This window comes from Pithys albifrons, chromosome 2 (genome assembly GCF_047495875.1).
Source record: "Pithys albifrons albifrons isolate INPA30051 chromosome 2, PitAlb_v1, whole genome shotgun sequence".
Lineage (NCBI taxonomy): Eukaryota > Metazoa > Chordata > Aves > Passeriformes > Thamnophilidae > Pithys > Pithys albifrons.
In genome coordinates this window covers 44,543,582-44,559,651 of record NC_092459.1, presented here as the reverse complement: position 1 = coordinate 44,559,651, position 16,070 = coordinate 44,543,582, and the positions used below count along the sequence as shown (strand labels likewise).

At 44.2% G+C, this 16,070-nt stretch overlaps 1 protein-coding gene across 1 annotated transcript in view; it reads left to right on the top strand.

The window, feature by feature from the left end:
- SCML4 (Scm polycomb group protein like 4) overlaps positions 1-16,070 on the top strand; it is a 57,410-nt gene that overhangs the window by 212 nt on the left and 41,128 nt on the right. The window contains exons 2-4 of the mRNA XM_071547869.1: positions 7,793-7,922; positions 10,470-10,670; positions 13,828-14,022. Coding sequence (XP_071403970.1) covers positions 7,793-7,922; positions 10,470-10,670; positions 13,828-14,022 — 526 coding nt within the window. The remainder of the gene's footprint in view (positions 1-7,792; positions 7,923-10,469; positions 10,671-13,827; positions 14,023-16,070) is intronic.

Sequence of the window (16,070 nt, the reverse complement as noted above, 5' to 3'; positions counted from 1 at the left end):
GGACTAGAATTTCAGCTGGAACGAGAGCAAAGTTGTGCAAGCATGGGGCACAGCAATGAAAAAAAGTAAGAGAAAATGCTTTCACTTCTTCCTGAGTTGGTGAAAAATAGAGGGAATTTAGTATTCTAAAGTTTAAAGTTATCTTAATTTGGGTTGTTTGAAAATAGCTTGTCTCCCACAATGTTGTGTGAGATGGCTGCACACCTTTGGGGAAGTGGTTCTCTCTCATTTGTCACTTTTTTCCTTCTCTCTCACTAACAGCCATTAGAAATTGAACAAAATTAATGGAAAAGGAAAGGAATACAGAAGACTGGAAATAAAATGAGAGGGAAAAAAGCTAACTTCCAATGGGAAAAAAAGGAACATTTTAGAAAATTGTGTGATTTCACTTTGATTATTTGTCTTTTCGCTTTATGGGAGAATCATGCCCAGCTCTCAGTGCAACCCTGGTGCAAAGGCAGACCTAAAGAAAGACAGAAACTCTGAGCACCTTAAGCCCTTCTGATGCTGACTGTGTTCTGGGTCTCTCTCACTGTATCACCTGGAAATGGGCTCAGCACCACCGGGAGTGGCTGCACTGTTATGCCTCAGACCAGGCAAAAATGGGACTGTGATGTTGAGGGGAAGAGAATTTATTGTGGGAAGTGAAACTAAGCTGCATTGCAGTGAGGGGTCTTGTGGTCAGTGGATTGCTCTATTAACCTCTCCATCTCTGTCTGCAACCAACTTCATGTTTTTGTTTGGGATTGTCCTGTCCCAGGTGCAGCAACTTGCACTTCATGTTTGTCCTGCCTGTTCCTTGTTTTTGATAGGTACAGATAGAGACATGCAGACTGTTGCAAGGAGGGCAAATCGGTGACTGTCAGAAAATAGCAGCTGCTTAAATTCCTGATGTCAAGATAGAAAAATAAATAAAGCAATCAGGCCATGCACAAGGCAGACCCAGACTTTCCTGGAGAAGATCTTGGCCTCAGGTTTTCCTTTCTTCTTCCCTGGGTCTCTCCTGGCACAGGAGGCAACAAGGTTCCATGCATGGTGCTGCTGGCTGTACTCCTTGGGTTTGGGCTTTATCTAGAGCAGGCTACCCTCATCCTTGCCTTTCTCTTTTCACCTCCTTCCAGACCTTCTTCCTCCCATCCTTTAACCTCCATCCAGCCTTCTCTCGTCTTCCAAGGCAAACCCTCTTCACTACCCTTCTGCACCCCTTTTCCAGACTCCTCTAATCCTTGGCATACCCCTAAGCAACACCTACTGCAACAGCCATCAGTACCTCAGTCCTTAATGCTTTCTCATCATCCTCTGCCTTCTCCCATATCTTTCCATGCTCTCCCAGCTTCATCCATACTCCTCTCTGCTATGGGGACACATTCTGAAGTGTGTTTAAGTGTGTGCTGAGAACAGACCTTGCATGACTAAGAAACAGTTTCAGCTGCAGTTTCTCATTTGAAAAGTTTTCACTTTGCTAACATAAATGATGTAACAGCTGTAGCCAAGCAGAGCCAACCTGACAGCAGTCTCAGGTGTCCCTTTTGGGATTACTGCAGAATTTTACAGCAGTAGTCCAAAATAGAGCTGCATGTCCAAACAAAGGATGGGGCAAAACCTCTTGTGCTTTGTAAAATGTGAGATATGGAAATATTATTTTTCACTCCTGTATTAGGATAAAACCCCAGGACAAAAACATCTGAATTTCTTTACTTGGGGTCCTTGTTATTATCATGTTATTATTTATTATGTTTATTTACTTTATTTATTTCAAATAGTTCAAGTATCGTCAGTAAAACTGCATGACTTGTAGGCTCTTTAGATCAAAACCATCCCAGTCTGGGACAATAACACTTTCGAGATGTGGTAAAATTGTGTCTTTGAGGTGATTAAGTGATTTGCCAAATACGACAATGGCTTTGTATGCAGAGTTTCGAACTCCATTCCTTCTACCCTGGCTTGTCCTGCTGATCGCCATTTCTACTCATTTACATTTGATTTGCAATTTGACAAAAAAAGGTGCTGGTGAGTATATTCTCTTCCACCCTAATTACACCCACCCACCTGTGAAAAAGTCTTTCACCAACCACCATATATCTGTAAACGGGAGAAGTGGGAGACTTAAATTCCTTGAAATGCTGCAGTAACGCTGCACTTTGGACCTATGTGACTGAGCACTCGATTGCTGTGATCCCATCTTCTTCCAAAGGGAAGCTTTACCCTGGGCTTGGTACCACACACTCCTCTCTGTCCCCAGGCACTTTGCAAGGAGGCAACAGCATTCTCCTTCAGCAGTGAATCTGGGATGAAAACATTCCTTGGTGAGTGATGGCAAGTGCAAAGCCATACTTTCATAACCAATGGCTTAGGCTGAAAGAGCTGATGCCAACGAGCTGCAGCATCCATGGCATCTGGCCTGGTGCTGTTCATTTGGGCTATAGGATTTGTACTGAAGAGATGTTTTCCATGAGACACCTTTGCATGTTGTGTGCTCAGCTGAAGTGAACCCCTCTCAACCAAAAACACTTCCCCAGTGTGAGTCAAAGATTACATTTTTGATGGGGAATTCTAGCTTGATTTAATTAGCTCGATAATTGTATGACTTTCAGATACCATGAGACTTGCATGGATTTTAAAAAATTACTCCCTTCCCAAATGGCAGATGACCAAATTCTTTATAGCAACCAGATAGCTGAATTATTACAGAACAGATGGAAAAATATTTCTGATTTTTTAGCAAACTAGGAATTTACAGCCTAGATTTAAATCTATTTTGGCTGAGATGTGAATAACAGACATTTTTAATCACATGTTCTTTATACACAAGTGACCCATTGCCTATTTTCATTGATACTAAGGCAAATATCTGTGTCTTCCTAAAATGACATTTCATCACAATTCACCACCAGGAGAAGTCTCTTTCTTGCTATCCTGTTTATTTTTTCACAGCTTTGGCTATAAAATTTCATCATATGATTTTCCAAAAACTGTTTTATACCTTATTGCCATGAAACATTACATTCCCCTGCAAGACAATAGTCTTTCTGATTGTCTAAATCTCTAGGAAAAAACCTATTCTGGCAGCTGGTGGAGGGTTACTAGATGGATGGGGTTTATTTCTCCAGCTGTGAGAGCAGCCCTGAAGAGCTGCCTAGAAAGCCTGTCCAAGGGAAGGGTTTGTTAGCATTGTGCAGGGAGTTGCAGTGTCAGAGGCCATCGGAGGGTCACAAGCACAGGGCAATGCTGCAGCAAAGTACACAACAGCCTTCCCAGAGGGCAACAAAGAGATGGCTCCATCTGAACAGCTCGAGGGCAGTTTGTCCTTCCATGCAACTGAGGCAGCTCCCATCTGAGGAGCTAGCCCCTGCCCAGATCAGCCAGGACCTTGCAAGTTCCTGCCAGGTGGAGTGGGCAGCAAAAGTCACATATGTGGAGTGACAATTTCCATTTAGGAGCATAGATTCCCCTGCCTCCCTAGAAGACACTTCTAATGATGACAAATAAGCAGTCGGGATTTGGACATACTGGGAATGAGATTGTGCAGACAACCTCAAAGTGCCCTGATTATTCACCTGTTCTATGATACAGCCTTGGATTTCAAGGTTGCATACACTCCTGTTAAGGTTACCTGCCTCATTCACTGCAAAACACTTAGGGGACGTAGGAGTGTGTAGGATGTATGCAGACTCACTTGCATTATTTGCTCTGCAGAAGAAATCTGTTGCATGACACAAGAAGAAAAGGTGGGAAAGTCCTTGGACTGTGTTTTGTCTTTGCAAGTGTAGCACTGATCCCTCTCTGCCCTAATGACTGAGCTTGTCTTATGCTGAGTCTCCTCACTCACAGTCAAATGCACAGAGAGTGCAAGGTATAGCCATGGATCCCAAAACATGGACTCAGAAGTTCTGCTTCCCATGTGCAGGTTTAATATCAATCCTCTGTCCAGCCATCAGAAGTACACATGACAGGACCAGGCTGACTCAGACAGTGCGCATCTCTGTGCACATTTGCAGTGGCTAGAGGTGTTTATTTCTCCAGCAGCAAAAGCTCTCATGACCTGGAGGTACCTCTACCCTTCTGTCTGTAAGGACACAGGCCCATGGGAACGAGGTGAATCCCAACCTTTTCTGGCAAAGGTTTTCTAAAGACAAGGGAAAACTGGTTAAGGAGAACTGGAAGCTATAAAGATGAGAACTTAAGTGGTTTAAGAAATCTGCAAAGATAGTTTGTATTGCCCATTGTGTTTCTTTCCTATGTATTCTATTTTACAAGTTGGCAGAGGACTTGTTCAGATGAGAAAAAGTGGTTTCCTGTTCTTCTTCCATGTTTTTTTGGTGTGGGGTGACAGAAATACTGTCTGGATGAATCCTGACTGCTCTGTGACTGTAACAAAAACTCCATGACTCTTCCCCATCCACAGCCACTGCATACTCAAACAACCTTGTAAGCAACATCAATGCCACAAAAGCCCACACTCTCTCTGCATCTAATGCATGGTGACCTTGGTGAAGTAGACACTAATTTTGTACCCTAAATGCCTGATCAGCTTTCTCTGATCTCTTTTCCATTTCTCTTTTTATGGTAGAAAGTCTGTAAGAGCGGCAGGGTTGGTTGTAGACCATTTTAAAGCAACCACTGCTTTTACATCTCATGCTGTGCATGTTAAAATTTATGACATTTGATATTCAAAATCTGATTCAAATACCTTATAAGGAGGTTTTCCCAAAGTGCTCTAATAGATATCCTTTGTCTCCTTTTCTCTCTCTCTTTCTCTCTTCATTGCTTTTTTTCACTTTCACGCATATAATCAGGCATTGTTTTATTTTGATCTAATGAAGGTGCCTTCTCTGATATCCCTACTAAAATGGCATTTATCTGTACCTAGAGGCTGTGGATCATATTCAGTTGCAATTCGGTTTGCAAACTGTTCACTAAAACAGGAACCTGCCAAGAAGGGGCTTCCATGCTTAAGTTTACATGAGTCTTGCCTTCTGATTATTTGCTTTTGAACTTAAATCTGCCTGGTTCCCCAAGAGCCAGGTGGAGAAAGAGGGCATTGTCCCACCTCCACCAGGCTGATGGTGTTGGTGAGGCAGCGCTCAGTGTTGGTGAGTCAGCACATGCTCATGAGACTCAAGGGCTGGAGAGGGGACTAGTGCTCCTCTGTTTGGGACCGCAGGACTGTGAGCCAGTAAGGAAAGTAAGGAGCCAACACGCAAGTGAAACAGAAGTCATTAGATGTGCTGTCTCCAGAACGGTATCTATACAGATAAATGCAAGTGTGAGAGCATTTATGAGTTGCTAGAGTATGTCCAGAGAAGGACAACAAAGCTGTTGAAGGGTCTGGAACACAAGTCTTATGAGGAGTGGCTGGGGTTGTTTAGCCTGGAGGAAAGGAGGCTCAGGAGGGACCTTATTGCTCTATATAATTACCTGAAAGGAGGTTTTGGGTAGATAGGAGTTGATCTCTTTTCCCAGGCAACAAGTTATAGGTCAAGAGGAAAGGGCATCAAGCTATGCCAGGGAAGGTTTAGACTGGACGTTAAGAAAAATTTCTTCACTGAAAGGGTGGTCATACATTCCAACAAGAGAAGTAGTAGAATCACTATCACTGGAAGTATTTGGAGAACGTGTAGGTATGGTCTTTAGGGCCATGGTTTAGTGATATGTAAGGACTTAAAGAATCAATCACTGTTAATGCCACAGAAGGACTTTGCCATGAGGTAAGTGCAGAATGTAGCAACAACATGGCACTAGCTGTAGCCCTGGAGGAGGAGAGGTCTGGCTAGCACATCCTGAATAATGCATCCACACAAGAATTCCCACTATGGCAACTGTGTAAAAAAGCAACTACCGGTACTCATGTCACTGGTCAAAAAAGCCAACCACAAGTTATGAGGCAGATGGCATCCATGACCACCAAAGTTGCCCCCTGAATATGCTTCCATGGCTACCTGGAACTTGGATTGTAAATTCAGTGACTGTGACGTGAACTTGAGATAAGATGAATAGGGTACTATGTCTGAGGGTTATCTCAGATGTAGGGGGAGGTTAACAAAGCTGGGGGAGAACAATGTATCTCTGGTAACAGATATAAAGAATGCAGAATCTATGGGACACAAGGAAAGCCAACTCAGCAACTGTGCTGAAATCAGCTCCTCCTGGGGAAAAGGTAATTCCAGCAGGGTGAGATTGTGACCACCAACCACAACCCACCAACTCAAGAAACCCACAGACCCAAAAGAAGAGAAAGACTGAGCAGGCAGACTAATTGGAATTAGAAGCAAGGGAAACATTTAACCAATAGAAAAAGACAACTCTCTTAAGTTCAATGATTATTAATTCCTTTGTTTGCAAAAATGTACAAGGAGGGACAAGTTTTGGATGACCTCAAGATCCACCACCTCCAAGAAGTCCAGGGTGAAGAAGGACCAACAGGAAGCCACCTAGATCCAAGCAGCATGACTATCTTCTGCTTAATCTCTCTCTCTCTCTCCCCCCTCTCTTTTTTATTTCTTTCTCTCTATCTACCTCATATTTTACTGTTAAATAAAATCCTTATTATTTATTTTGGCTTATGCTCTCATTTGCACCTTAATCTGGGCAGAGGCATCTCTCATTAATTGGATCTTAATATGGTGTCCTGACAGTGCTGGATTAGTGGTTGGACTCAATGATCTTGGAGATTTTTTCCAACCTGAATGATTTTGTGATTCTGTATATACAAGTATATATGTACATCTTTTTTTTAAATGTATATACTTTTTAATATGAATATAGTGAGTACAAATGCAAGTATGTATATATGCATTTATTATATATGCATGTATGTGTATGACTAAATTCCTGCTTAAATTATACTTTGTACATTATACCAAGCTTGGGTATAAACTCTGAGAGAAGCAATACTCTGCAAATTTAATAGGGCTAAAAATTCCTTTTCCTTATTATTCATGTCACTTTTAGCATTTTCAACTTTGTCTACTGAAAAACAGCAACAAAAAAAATCACCTGTCAGAAGAAAAGCTCGATGTAGTACATTTAAATACATAAATGTGCATGGCTCTCTGCTTTCCCCCTGCTTCCCTTAGCAAAAGAAAAAGCAAGAGTGGTTCCTTCAGGTCACATCCATCACATCAGCCCTTTTTAAATATGAGGGCCTGATCATCCCTTGAACTGGTGAGATGTTGCCAGGTACTGTCAGTGTAAAGACATGGGGATATTGCACCATAAATTTCCATCTTGTTTCACTTCTCCAATCTGGGCTGCAGGTCACAAAGATCACTGGGTGCAACAGTGCAGCAGTTTGTATTTACTGTCTGATAATAACACACTACCGACCATGGTCTGAGCTTATTTACATGCGTGTCAGCCCAGAGTAGCCTCTTGGTGCCACTGGATTTACACATGATTTACACCTGTGCAACCGAGAGCAGAATTTGACCCTAAATTATGATGTAGTTAAGGAACCCATGTTTCTGAGTTGCAGAGCATTGTTTACATCCACATGAAATGGGTTGTAAAATGCCATTACGCTGATTTGTTGGAGTGTTAGACTCAATTTGCTCAGGTGTAAATAACTACCCAGTGGGTGGCATAATATTTGCATCCCGTAGCTTAAGGCATTGCTGTCTGCTGCAAATCAGTCAGGCTTCAGGCTCCAGTATCCCCCCGGGAGCAGAACGGATGCTCCTGGCCTGGAGAAAGTGATGCAATAGCAGATTGCTAATGAGTAGGAGTTCATGGGGCGTAACATACATGGAATAAAATTGGAATATCTTATGTATATTTTCATTATTTTTTGCAGCTGAAGTCTCGTGTCCTGATGACTCCCTTAGCAATCTCTCCACCAAGAAGCACACCGGAGCCAGATATTAGTTCAATCCCCCAGGATACAGCTACAATACCCAACTCAGACACCCCACAGGCTCTCACAGGTACTCAGCCCCAAGTGCTCCTTGACCAAGAGGTGAACAGAAACCACAGGCTGACAGCCAGATGCTGTGCTTCCCAGAACAGGTGGAGCTCATGAAAACAGGGTGTTTGCAGATTAGTCTGGTGACCAGTAACAAGGAGCAGAGATGTCCTGCAAGACTATATTTTTACTGCCATGTATCAAGTTTAGTGAAGATGTCAGTTTCATTCCTCTTGAAATGTGAACATCAAAACCCCATGAATGCTCTATTTTATACCCAACACTCACCCCATCAAATATGTTGCAATGACCAGACTAAATCCCTGTGTGAACATGAAGCATCTGTTACAGCTGTGAGGAGAAGAAGAACAGAGGAGCCATGCTCTGACTGTAGGCAGGGTTACCAGCACATAAACACCAATGCCTTATCACAGCAGCAGACATGGTCATTTCTAAATGCAGTCAGAATACACAGCCTTATTCTTTTTTTGTTTATATTTCCGGAAGTGACATAGGTCAATGCCTTTAAACTGATGTAAAGGATAAGAAAATCAACAGGACAGTTGATTTACCATGAGATTTCATCAGAGAAATGGATTAGATAACATTAGAATCTAAACACAACACATAAATCCCATTATTTCTTAGCTGGGATGCACAGAGGAGAAGTTTTCCATCTGCTCTGGTGGCAGAATGATACCAAATGTAGCAACAATGACAATAAAAATATATTTTATTCTCATTCATCCCTTCACATGTAAAGTCTGCAAAGCGCTTGGCAAACATCAGTGGTGTTTCATAGCACTGCCTTGAGAGTTGTGCCTGGGGCTGCTTCTGAAGGGGAATAGGGAGGCACAGTCCACCAGTTCTACCAGATCACCACAGTGGCTGCAAAGGCAGAGGCTCTATGGGTCATTTGTGGTGCCTCACACCTCTGTCTGTCCATCACCATGCTACTGGAACCTTTTCCTCCCAGCACGTTCTCAACAGTGGGTGCAGGCTCCCACCAGAGCAGGGGTTGCAGGAGATGGAGGGAAGATCAAGCCAGCTTTTACCTCCCTCTTTGCACCAAAAGGACCCTAGGGACCTCTGCTCCCCAACAAGGGAGTCAGCACACTGTTTGCAGGCTGCAGAGTCCCTCCTGCAACCACAGCTAGTCCCTGACTAAACCAATGGTTTGTCACAGCCAAAGCCACATTCTGCAGGTTTGTTGAGGTGTTGCCCTCTGGGAAAGCTGCAGTCTAACAAAACCCTGCAAATCATGCATGCTGCTGCTGTATTTTGGTGCACTAGTCTTTTGTTTGTTTGGCACTTGGAAGGTGTAAAGCAGTATGTAATGATAAGTATGATTGCTATTATCCTCCTATTTACCCAGGATTTCCTGCTTGAGCCCCTTCTGCTGTTCCCTGAAAGATAGGGTAGCAGAGTGCACTGTGACAGTTGCACTAGATTTTCATTAGACTGATGCAAACGGTAAATTATTCCCAACTTTACCCAGCTGTCATCATGTCCTCCACTTTGCTTGATGGGGCTTTTTTGTCACATATCTGATTTCTGTCAGAGGGTAATGTTATATTGTTTGAGAGATGACAGCTCGAGCACACTCAGCCAGCTATTATAATATGTCTCACTTTAGCCTGACTTTAGGCTCTGTCTTAGTCGCCCTTAGTTACGGCAGCATATCTGCTTCCTCCAAGATGCAGTTAGCCTCAGCCAAGCTTAAAATGAGTTCATGGAAGAGAGGAGAACACTGATCTTTTGGCTATTGCTGGCAAGCCTGATGGCATGCAGAAAAACTGCCTTTGCAGGCAATGGCTTATGAAAGGAGGCATGCAGGGCTTGTCTGTGGAGAGGCTGGGGCAGACCCTCTCGCAGGGCCCCGGAGCAGCAGTCACATTGCTGGGTCCCAAATGGCACTGCATGCCATGTACCATTTCTCTCAACACAACACAGCTTGCAGAGAGCTGTGTTGGACATGGAGGGTGTGGAAGCTCCCAAAGACAAGAGTCTCTGCACTGTGCAGCTCAGTGCGGCATAACCCCCCAGAAATCACAACTACATTAGGGTCAGAAGAAGAAAGGATCCAAACTCTTTCCAAAACTCATCTCAGAGCAGTGCTTCTCAGAGTGGCTGTCAATGAACCAGTCTAAAGCACACACAGAAAAAAAACACCCAAAAAACAATCCCAAAACACCCCTCGGGCTGGTGTTTACCCCTTGGTGTAAAGTCACCCTTGCTAGTCACTGTCATGCACTCCTAGGGTATTTTTTCTGATCACAAGCTGCACGAAGTAGACTCAAGAGAGCAGACCCCAGGCATACTCAGCAGCTTCTTTAGATGCATGTAGCTAATCCTAAACTGTGACACAGAGCTAGACCTAAACTCAGCTTGCTTGGCTTTGGCAGTGGGTGATCAGTGTGAAGAAGTCTGACTTTGCCATCATAAGTGGCAACAGTTCACCAGTGAATGGAAGAACTTCAGAAATATATCAAAATGTGTAACTCTGCTGTTTTCTAGGATGATCTCAGGACTGTTTTGCAATAACTTTGTTGGGATTTTATGTCCACAGTCTGCATTTATGTCAACAAACAAGCGAATCTGGGGCCGTACCTTGACCGAAAAAAAGTGCAGCAGCTGCCCGAGCGCTTTGGTCCGGAGCGGCCGTCAGTGGCCTTGCAGCAGGCAGTGCAAGCCTGCATCGACTGCGCGCTCCAGCAAAAGGTGGTCTTCTCCCTCATCAGACAGGGCTATGGAACCGAGATGGTGTCAGGTAAAGCATTGTTATAAGGGTTTACGGCCAGTAGGGAAGTGCTTGAATTCTTAACATGATCCCAAATCCTTACTGCTCTGGCTGTCCCATTCACAGCAGTGGGCTGGTAACCAGCTTTGAACATCCTTCATGCCCTTCCAAAAGGAGCTCCTGCAGGAATTGCCTTGGTGTCAGATAAAAGAATATTGATAAAGTGTATTGCAGTGGTGATTCAGGGGAGGAACAAGTGCTTCAGAGTGCAGCATTTGCCACTCTTTGCAACAGTGCTGAGGCTGTGAGCTGAGGTTTTCATGCAGCCATGCAAGAAAGAGCAATGCCAACCCACTTCATGACACACATTCCCACCACAAGTACACACGTGCATCTCATGCAATGAATGTGATAAAACAGTGGAATAGGTTGCCCAGAGAGGTAGTGGATGCCCCATCCTTGAAAGTGTTCAAGACCAGGTTGGATGAGCCTTGGAGCAATCTGATCTAGATGAAGATGTCCCTGTTCCTTTCAGGAGGGTTAGACTAAGTGACCTTTAAATGTCCCTTCCAGACGAAACCATTCTACGAATCTGATTCTATATTGCTCTAAAGGACAACTCTTACACAGCTCAGCTGCTGGTGTGTCATCTGCCTGCCATTCATGAGCCAAACCTGCTCTCAGCTGCAGAAATTTCAAAAGTCCCAAGGCTATTCCCCATGCATCAGGACTACACATACACATCAGAGAGAATCAGAGGTCAAAGGGAACTTCCCAGAAGCTCCTCATCTTCCCACAGTGACACCTCTGGCTGTGTCCTGATGAGTCCCCCATGTTCCACACTGAATCCCCTGGCCTGGCTCACAGATTAAATGTAAACTTTTATCTCAGCTAGAGTTTTGTATCACAACTTTGTTTTGGCACATGGAAATGAAGTGGGAATGAAACAATGATGGGAATATGGGAACAACATTCTCCAATGAGCTGCTGCAGATGAGTAAAGTGTGAACCTGAAGCCAAGGACTGTACGTCCAGTTTCACAGGGACTACAGCTGCTCAGCTGTGCCATTGGGACCTCCTTGTGTGGGAGCCCAACCTCTGGCCTTCTATGCAGCATATAAATCCTGCTTCTTTCCTCTCCTCTAGTTCTCTCTAATCACAGGTGTGCCTTCCCTAAGGGCATTCTCTGAGAATGTTCCAGACTCGTTCACAGAAATATGAGACTGAAGCAATTTAGTGCAAAGCTTTATTTTTGCCTAGTTCTGTGCCTGCATATATGATTTTCATTACAAGCAGGAGAGTCATATTATGCACCAAGCCTGCCAACCTCCTTGATCTCAGTTCCTCTGAGCTGGCTCTGCTTCAGCCTCACCTGAGCCAAAAGCACCTGGTCAGCATTGCTCCCAATTTGATGCTTCTTCTAATCATCAAGGAGGGGTGAATGGCCTCCTAGTCATGGCATGGCCCAGCAATTGCACCTCACTCCCAGCCCAGCAGCCACACAGACAAATTTTGTCAGGGACTTTCCAATCTTCCCATGTCTTGCCTCACAGATGTTCAGCTGGCCGTGGAGCACAATCCCTCACAGCTCAGGTCAACAGGAAATCTCTGAAGCCATCCACAAAGTTTTAAGTCTAACATTGCAATTTGTACTTTTTTATAGTGATGGAAGGCTGTAGGACTGGGAAAAAACCTTCCAGGTGGAAGAGTCCAGGCAGCCATACCATGTAGTCCTCCCTAAAAACCTATTGACTGAATGTATCGTGCCACAACTGGTCCTGGTGGGTCTGTTGTGACCCCTCCACCCCTCCTATGTCTGGGACCATACGCCCTTTTAGGTTCCTGGCTAAATATATACCCTGACAGCTTCACCCAGGAATTTTGGTTGCTCTGCTCTCACCCTTTAGCTCAACCTTAGATATATTTGTAGACAGCTACCCTCATCCTGGTAGGCTGAAATACACAGTTTCTTTCAGGTGAGGAAGATCTCTGGATGACTGAAAGGAGTGCAAGTGTCTTGCTGCAGTATCTGCAGGATGATGATGGCTGCAGTGCCACAGGGGAAATTTCTGTTCCTTGAACATCACTGTGGTCTGCTGTGCACTTCTGCAAGTGTGAATTCACCCTTCTTGGGCCTGGATGACCAGAATGGTTCCCATTAGTCCATTTCATGTTTCACCAGGACTTTATACAGTGATATTATCACTCCCTTTTCCCTCCTGGAAATTCTTTGTACTATGTGTCTTTGAAATGTATCTGACTTATCACTGTGTCACCTTGGTGACTTATAGGCATCTGGTGAGCTTGTATCATTTTTTCTTCTCCCATCAGGTTTCATTGAACTTCCTCAAGAAGTTATGGATTGCTGCGTACTTTCTAGAATTTTTTTTCACTCATTTTTACTATCACTGAACCCAAAACTACTCAATACTTTCTGTGCAATCTTCCAGTCCTCTTCTCCATTGATAATATCTCCTATCTTCCAGCATCCACAAAATCTTTCTGTGCCATCATGGACTACCAGTGATTCCTCTCCAGAACTTGGTGTCTCCTGCCAACAGACCCTGTTGTCATTTCTTGACCCACCTTTCATATGCAATGCTTTCCAGTTTAATGATTTTTCATACTTTACTGAATTCTGAAAAGAACACAACTGCCAACCTTCCCTTGCCTATAAATGCAATTAACTCAGTAAATACAGATCCACAATGAAACTGTTACTTCTTTCTTCAGTACAACCTTGGTACCTTTTATTCATTCACAACCATGTCTTTAATTCTTACCTCCCCATTATCTTTTAAAACCTTGAGTATTGCTGAAGTCAGCCTAATAGCCCATCACTATTAGTGGTCACTGCAGATCACTTTCCTTCCTGTTCCTTAGACCAAGGTATCATAATTGCCTCCTTCCAATCATACAATACAGTTTTCAGATGGATGCATATATTAGAAATCCTTGCACTGTTGGCCATGCCAGTCAGCATCTTTTAGCACTCCAGGGGGAAGGTGATTTGGGTCACACAAACTCAGCTCCTTAATCTCCTCCAGTTTGTTGTGTGTTTCAGGTAAAGTAATTATGCAAAATACTTTAAGACATACAAACACTTGAGTAAAATCATTTCCCCGGCTCTCATTCTTCCTCCTGCCATGCATCCTCAGGTATTGAATTGCTCCTGTTTGCTTTCCAGTTTCAGCCTCTTTTGAGGGGAAGCAGCATCTCCAGAGCCTGCTGGTAGTGAACAGCATTGGATATGTCCTGCGCTTCCTGAAGAAGCTCTGTCGCAGCCTCCTGTGTGATACTCTCTTCAGCAACCAGCCTTTCCAGCAGCACAGCTCAGTGATGGAAAACCCAGAGGTGTATGAAAACAGACAGATGGAGGCAGGTAGGCTGCTTGATCAGCTTGGGTTCAAGATTTAATAGAGTTGAAGAAATTCCTGTCTTTTGGGTTTGATGCTGTGCTGTATATGATAGAGAACTGCAGGTCTCTGTGTGACCTTTCCAGAGGGAGGCAGCAGGCTGATTTGCAGTATTTTCTCCAGTGGCTATAGAGGAAGTTTTCAGATGAGAACCACTGTGTTGAGAAGCAGTAGGGGTAATTTTTAAATGATTTTATATTTCTATGTTTATTGTATTTTTTCTTAGGAAACAAGACCTGTATGCTGTCATTGTCCTTGTTTCTGTTGATTTTCTCTCATAAATTTAGGCCTCCTTAAGCATAACTGACCCTGAGGTAAAAGTCTCAAAAGAACTAAGTTCCTTCAAGTTTCAGGCAGGCAGGAAGGTAGAGGGGAGATTTCCCCTCTACATAAAATTTAACCACCATAATAAACACTGAGGTATTCCCAGTGACTACCAATCTCTCTCTGCTTACAGCCCTGCCACACAACGCTGCCTGTCCTGGGTCCTCATACCCCTTTGTTCTTGTGCTGCCTTGGCTCATTGGCTGCCTGGAGAGGTGGGAGGCTTGGTGAGCACATGGATCCCAGTCCACACTTAAGTGTCACCATGGCATGCCATAATATGGGTGTTCTCTGACCTGGCACTGCCCCAGCACCTGTGTGTTTCCCCACTTGCACACAGTTCCTTTTAAGGAGCACCTGCAAAGCAGAACAGTCTACTTTCATTCAAGGGAACTTCTTACTGGGTCCTACTAAGGGAAGGGAGCCACCCTCAGCAGTGCAGTTTTGGACCAGGGTTGTCTGCACAAACCTAAGGTACACATTGTTAGCAGTAGCACACTCAGTCTGGATCCCGGTCTGTCACCTCCATCTGTGAGTGTGAACCTAAATGAGTTGTGACTTCTAAGTGGTTTGTTTTGCTTCTTTTGGGATGTTTCTCCTAGCTTAAAAAACCTCTGGGCACCAGAAAATTCCCTGTCTAAGTGCTTGACCATGAAGGGGCTGTGGTGTGGAGCAGATGCACCCACAGATGGTGGTGGTCCTGAAAGGCACCTGCCTGAAGCAGCACTGGACTCCCAGGTAGAAGGCCCACCTGAGGTTCTTTCTTGCCCATACTCCAGCATGCTGGGACAGGGTGCTGGCCCCAGGCAGTCTTCATGGAGCTGGGACATGCCTGCAGCCCTCATCAACAATCAGTGGCTGGAAAGCTGCCCTGGGACCCTCTATGGACTTTGCAAAAGCTAGTTCAGAAAAAAGGAAATATGCAAATTATGGACATCAGCCTTCATTTCACCTACAGGCTTCCTCCTGACTTAAATTATTTTTGCTTTTCTTTTATTAGCAGCACCGTGGGTGCCTCTCATGTATTCAGTTTAATGGTAGGTACATGCTGGCTGAGAGAAAGGTGTTTTAGTGTCCACAATTATGATCTATGAATCGCTTATTTGCCAGGAAGACCTGAAGAGTTTGCTTTGCACACCAAAGCTGGGAGAGGGCTGTGCACACAGTGCAGAAATCATCCTTTTGTGCAAAGAAATCCAGCTGCCACTCTTGTACATAGGGGAGGAAAGGTGGGAGCCCAGTCTGAAAAACAGTATTTTTCTTTCTTCTCGACTAGGACATTAGCAGGAAGCTCAATGTTTCTGAGAGGTCAAGGGATTTCTGTAGCACTGAGCTAGTGCAGCCCAGGAGGCTTGGCATTTGCATTTGCATTTGTATTTTAATTTGCATGTACATTTGCATGGCAGAGCTGTATGTGGTAGAAAGCAATTCCACAACCAGAGTTTTTACAGTTTTTACACCCTGAGCATCTCCCTCCCCACAAAATTTCAATGCAGATGTCCCTGACACCATTCCCACTGGATCTCTCCAGACTCTGAGGAAGGGGCAAAATATTATTTTTCCCTCAGATTAGACAAGAGATGGGGATGTAGGCAAGGATGCTCTTTCTTGGGTTTTGTCCTTAGTGGGGAAGACAACTAATAGCTTCCCAGAAGCAGCATGGACTGGACATCCTGGGCTAGTCAGGTAG